Raw genomic sequence first — 6,000 nt, 5'->3', positions numbered from 1 at the left:
TAGGATTTTCTTGTGATACTTCTCTGTCTTTTACCTATCCCCAAGCCTGCCCTCTCTACCCAATAAAGCTATCCATTAGTCAGCCTTGTGGTACATGGTTTAGAGAGTTTGAGCATGCCTTTCTGCTCCCTTCTCTTGGCTGACTAAGGGAGACTATTTTCTATGCTTCAGGCTAATAAAAGCACTGCAAGATCCCAAGGTCTGTGGGGCTTGTGTATCCCTGGTGGCACAAGGCCCAGACAAAGACCAGAGTCCAGGTGGTGGGTGTGCTCCAGGAAGGGGGTGGACCATATGTAGGAGCCCCAAGGGAAGCACTCGAAGCTTGGTTTTTGGTTGGGCACGGTGAGGCGGGCAGCTCAGCAAAGGAGTGCCCCCTACTGGCCTGCCACACCCCTTGTACTGGCAATGAGGCATGATAGGATCTTATGCTGGCTTCCACCATCATGCCTCCTGCCATGCATGTGTGGCGTGGCAGAAGGCAAAATTGTACGGATCGTGCCTTAGGTCCCATTGTGCCTTTACCTGCACATGCAGAGGGGGTCTTAGAAACTGAAATGTTAAAGGTTGCAGGATGGCAGTAGTAATTGATAATAGATGGGGACAGACATGGACAGCTAAGAGGGAGTGCCTTAAAAATGCAGCCTTGTCAGTAACATTTTCTGTACAGGCAACCCCCCTTAGCGCTCTTAATTGGTTTCTGAACAACCAAGTGTTAAATGAAACGAGTGTTAAGTGAAACTGAAAGTATCTGATGATCCAAGATGGCAAACACAAGTGTTTTTAATGACCTAAGATGGCAACCATGTGCATTATAACGAAGTTCACTGAGCGGTAAGTGAAATCAGGTATCAATTTAAAATGAGCATTATAGCAAAATAGTACTAAGCAAAACAGCATTAAGCAGGGGTTGCCTGTATTAGAATCCCTGATTATTGGTCCATTTTCAATTTCTAATATTACTTTGGAAAATAAAATTAAGAGTAGCCAGCAAATGCTGACTAGCCAGCAATGTTGCCATGACCTCCAGATCAGTTGTTATCATCCTTCACAAAATGTATTTGCATTCTGATGGTACCGCCTTCATGCCTTTAATCTGTATTCTACTTTGCATAGAGATGCTATTCCTCATGGGACATGTGCTAACTTGGCAATATAATATAAAAGTGAGCATTAATTACAATAGATCATGTTACTGTAAAAGAAATGGGTATTTCTTTCTTTATTGGGCTCTTTTCTATTTAACCATTGATGTGCTAAATGGCTAACCTACCTGCACTAGAATGTCAGAAGCATAAATATTTCACTTTCATTGAGTTATGCTTTACAAGAAAGAAAAGTTTTGGGGAAAAAATTCAGCCTAGAAGTGTAAATTTCTGTAGTAGTATAATCTGAGTTCCATAACATCCTATCCTTTACCATATATAGGAAGCATAATAATAGTGACGATTTGATTTTTTACCTGCATTGTAGATTTGCCGCAAACTAAATGGCATCCGTTTCACCTGTTGTAAAAGTGCCAAAGACAGGACATCTATGTCAGTGACACTAGAGCAGTGCTCAATCTTGAGAGATGAACATCAGCTGCACAAAGACTTCTTTATCCGGGCACTGGACTGTATGAGAAGGTATATATCTATTTTTTTCTTGTTCCTTTTTTTTCAAACACATGCATATATTAGTAGTATATTGCTTTATTAGCCAATAGTGAATAGCAGAAACTTTGGCTTAGTGAGGAGTAAGGACTGCACAATTTGGCCAGTTAATTAGTAGCTCATTTTTCAACACTGGTTCATAGGCTTTCATAAGACACACAATTTTAGCAACATGTCCTTACATTGTGAAAAATAAAATAGCTTTTGCTCTTTTTCAAGACTTTCATGCTGTTTTAAATTCTCATTAAACCATTTGAATAAAACTGAGCCAGACAAATATTGCTAGATCAAAATTAAACATTTGTTACAGTTGGTTGTTCTTGTTAGCTCATATTATCAGAGATAAAAAGGACAACCAAGCAAGTTTGGATTTATGTCGATTGTCACTTTATATTTAATTGAATCCTCGTAATTTTTTTTTAAACTTCCTTGTATTGCATTGTTAAGTGTAGCTATGCAGAAGTTAATATGGAAGTAATCAAGAATGTGTAATTAGGAGATCTAATGAGGGTTTGATTGTCTGTATTTTAGACGCATGGAACAGATTTTAAGCAGGCAAATTTGGATCATAAAATAAACCTCTCCCCTACATTCCTTTTTTCTGTTAGCTGTAATGGGACTGCTGTTTCATAGACTATAAGTAGACATCTCACTTGAGGTGGTCCTGATTGCCCTGGGTTTTAACCCAGATCACAACTTAAGCAGTACAGCCATTTACATGTGCACAATCCCATTAGGTGTTCAGTTAAAGGTACCATGGGGTCTGGTGCATGATCCCAACAATGATGCTTCCTGCCATGCTACACGTGCATGGCAGGAAGTGTGACTGTGGAATTTCCAATCAGATCTCAATTGCTCTATATTGTGGGTGGAAGTGGAGCCCAGGATCATGACCCTGGGCTCCCTCGGCTCTGGCAAGTAACAAGCCAATCGGCAGGTCTCCGCTCCCAGCCTCGCAAGTCAAAGGCTCCAATGCATCCCCAAAGCTAGGAACACCAACCAGATGACTGCCACTTCCAGTCTTGGGGGCACATTGGAGTCCTTGAGTCCAATGCATCCCCAAATACTGAAGCCCTGATCAGCTGCTGCTCCCAGCCTCTGGGGCTTAGGAACCCGTGGCTCCACAGCACTGTAGAGGCTGGGAGCAGCAACTAAATGGGAGTCCCAGACTCTGGAGTACTCAAGGGCTTCAATCAGCTGCTGGCAACAGCAGCTGATCAGGGCTTCCGGCAGCACATGGGAGTCAAGGACTCTGTTACTCTCCTAAAACTGGGAGTGGCAGTCAGCTAATTGGCACTTTTAGCCTTGGGATTGCATGGGAATCAAGGTTTCCCATATACCCCCAAAGCTGGGAGCCCCAGTCAGCTGATGCCTGGCAACACATGCAATTTAAGGCATGATGGGAAGGAGCTACAATGTTATTACACATATTTTATGTAATAACTTTGTAGCTTATTCCTTGTTTTACTGCACCTTTAATTACATTAGCATGTGTTCAGGTTAATACTAAAGTCATGATTAATTGGTTAATCACATCTTAAGTGTAACGTCTGCCAGGGGCCACAGGTGTTCCAAGATGCTTTGTTGCCTCTCTCTCAGTAGGTGGCCAGTGAGAGCACATAGCCTGACAGATCTGTCCTTGCAATGACCCATAATTAACTTAAATAACTAGCAGCATTGTCCTGGGGAAAAATGTTATCACAAACTTATTTCATATATTTATCAGGATACTTAAAATGGGATTATGGATTTATGTGTCTGTAGGATCCTGGGATGAAAGGCTTTCTGGCAGGAGAAATGTGACATCTGTTTGTACCCATAGTTAATTTTCATGAATGCTACATAGTTATGCATGTGATGTTAGGTAAGATTAAAAAAAAACATTTTTCATGCAGGTTTTTTAAAGATTATATGACAAAAGCATATAACTGTAAATGTCATAGCAGGCTCACATGAAATTACTGTTTGGCCTCCATTGGAGTGTAACACATGATTAGAATTTCTCTCCTACTTTCTTTAAATTGTTTAAATCTCCTAATTTGTTTGCAGAGATTATACCTAAGTAAATGATTGTGTTATAAAACACCAAACCAATGTTTTGTATTCTTGATGCTAGAAGTTTCATTTCTAGATTGATTTCAGCTGCTGTTAAATCTTGAAGTTGTTGCTAAACGGACGTGTTTGCAATGTGTCCTTCAGCAGGGACACAAATTATTTATAAAGAAAAAGTTAATTGCTGCAGAAGGTAATTCAGCGGAGCATGGTGAGGGCTCAGTAGGATAGTCAGCTTGCAAGTTGCTAATGTAGAGTGATGTTATACTAAAGTACCATTTAGTATATATCATTAGCTTCCACAAATTCTTTAACCACTGCAGCATTTCAGCTAGAGCGTGACACTTTCATGCACTATCTTTCATATTTCCATGTTTTGCCACTAATGAACAGTTTTTGAGTTTTCTACATCAAACACTTTTTGTTGGCATTTCAACTGTTTGTTTTTCCTTTATAAATTGCCCATAAATGTAAGTGTTTGCAAGCTGCTGTGTGTTGCTGGGCATAAGCATCTCAATTATATAAAATATCTTCTGATATAGATTAACACTCAGTGGTATAACAAGAAAATTTAGTAGTAAGAAACTTAGTAAATTGGACCCTGTGTATCATACACAATAACACGTTGGTACAGAAGTACCATAAGTTTTTGAGATGAAAACACACCTTATATTGGAGCTAGTGTAATTTTATATCCTTATAATTGATCTGAAAAGTGAAGTGAACTGTGCACCAGTGAAAGTTGTAGAGGGTACCAAAATAGAACATTTAGGGAACTGGGCAAATAAAACATGAAAGTTAGAAGATGCAAGATTGCATATGTAGGCTCTGATTTGGGAAAACATCCCTGTTTAGGAAGGGCACTCCAGTGCCTGCCAAGTATTAAATATATGCTTGAAGTTCAGCATTTTCTTCAGCCTGCTCCTGAAATTGGCATTTAAAGAAAAACACTACTAAACAATAATAATAGTAAACTGAATTAGGTTGAATATAATGCATTGTAATACAAAAAACGAACGTAGGTGGTAGGGTCGTAAACTGCCTTAATATACATAATTATTTCCCCAATAGCTTGAACCAGTGAATATATAGTAGCTTATGATTTATTGCTAGCTAACAGAGTTAATCCCTTAGGTTAACGCGTCCTGGTGTTTTGGGTATTGTAGGTTTGATCCCATCAGTCAACCATGGTGTCTGCTTCCACGTACCACAGTTTGTCACATCATTAAATGTGTTTTCTGTATGAAATACAGTAAAATGTCAAATAACATTGTTTACTAGCCTTTAAAAATATAAAACCCAAATAGTGATAACTCCTCTATATGCAGTGAAACCAACTTAATTTCATCAGGTTTACAGTGATAAAAATGTCTATATTCTACTATTGATAAAACCTCATTTTGAATTACTAAGGTTACGTTTACAGTTTTTATAAATCCAGAAACCTACCACTGGGGTCAAATGAGCCACTCTAATTTTACATCACTGGTACTTACCTCAGAATCTGTACAGTCCAGAGCAACCTGCCATGGATAAAATAGAGATAAATTAGATGACTTACAAAAAGAAGAGTTGTAAATGTAAGGAAATGGAACTTCATGTAGTTATGCTGATGAACTCTCTTTTCGTAAGTTCATCAGAAAATTCGGAAAAGAGTGGCAAGTTTGGGCAGAAAATAATCAAAACAGGAGAAAGGAAAATGTCCAAAAAAAATATTTTTTTTAAAGAAAATCTGCAAGATAAAAAAAATATACGTTTATCAAGAAAAGCTTTGAAATTGTATATTGGTTTTTACAAAATTAAGGGGGAATCTAGTTTTGGAACTTACAGTTTTTATTCCTTCTGTTATTTTCATTTTCAGAAATTTCTGAAGAGCTAATGTAGAAAGTTAACTTTATGTCATTTTTACATGTGTAAGGGAGGTATGAAAGAAAAAAAAGCCATTATTTTGTTTAATATAAGCATATTAACAGTACCTTGGTTGACATGTTGACTACGGGGGGGGGCGGGGTTGAAGTTGAGAGTTGACATGTTGACTACTGATTAAAGCAAGACCACAGGTTAATACATTTGAAAATATGAATCTACAATATTCTGGAAATTAGATAGATAGATAGATAAATAAATAAATGAATGGTAGACCTTTAGTTCATGCTAGAGTCTTCCTGTGCTAGACTGCATGATCAGTTTCTGATGTGCACAACAGGAGATTTGACTGAGAACAGAAAATTCATTTTTCGTTGTGTGATAATTAAGATCTGAGACAAGCTCTTGAGAATGAACTGATAAAAAAATC

At 38.1% G+C, this 6,000-nt stretch overlaps 1 protein-coding gene across 2 annotated transcripts in view; it reads left to right on the top strand.

Annotated features, from left to right (window-relative positions):
* The window catches only part of INPP4B (inositol polyphosphate-4-phosphatase type II B), a 437,109-nt gene that overhangs the window by 381,465 nt on the left and 49,644 nt on the right, over window positions 1-6,000 (top strand). Inside the window, exon 22 of one of the 2 annotated variants that reach the window (XM_019522133.1) lies at window positions 1,471-1,625. In XM_019522133.1, coding sequence (XP_019377678.1) covers window positions 1,471-1,625 — 155 coding nt within the window. Of the gene's footprint in view, window positions 1-1,470; window positions 1,626-6,000 lie in introns of those variants that run through there. The other variant, XM_019522134.1, reaches the window with a different exon arrangement.

This window comes from Gavialis gangeticus, unplaced genomic scaffold (assembly GCF_001723915.1).
Source record: "Gavialis gangeticus isolate Ggan-Ray unplaced genomic scaffold, GavGan_comp1, whole genome shotgun sequence".
In the NCBI taxonomy this organism is placed as follows: domain Eukaryota; kingdom Metazoa; phylum Chordata; order Crocodylia; family Gavialidae; genus Gavialis; species Gavialis gangeticus.
This window is presented reverse-complemented; position numbering and strand designations above follow the sequence as displayed.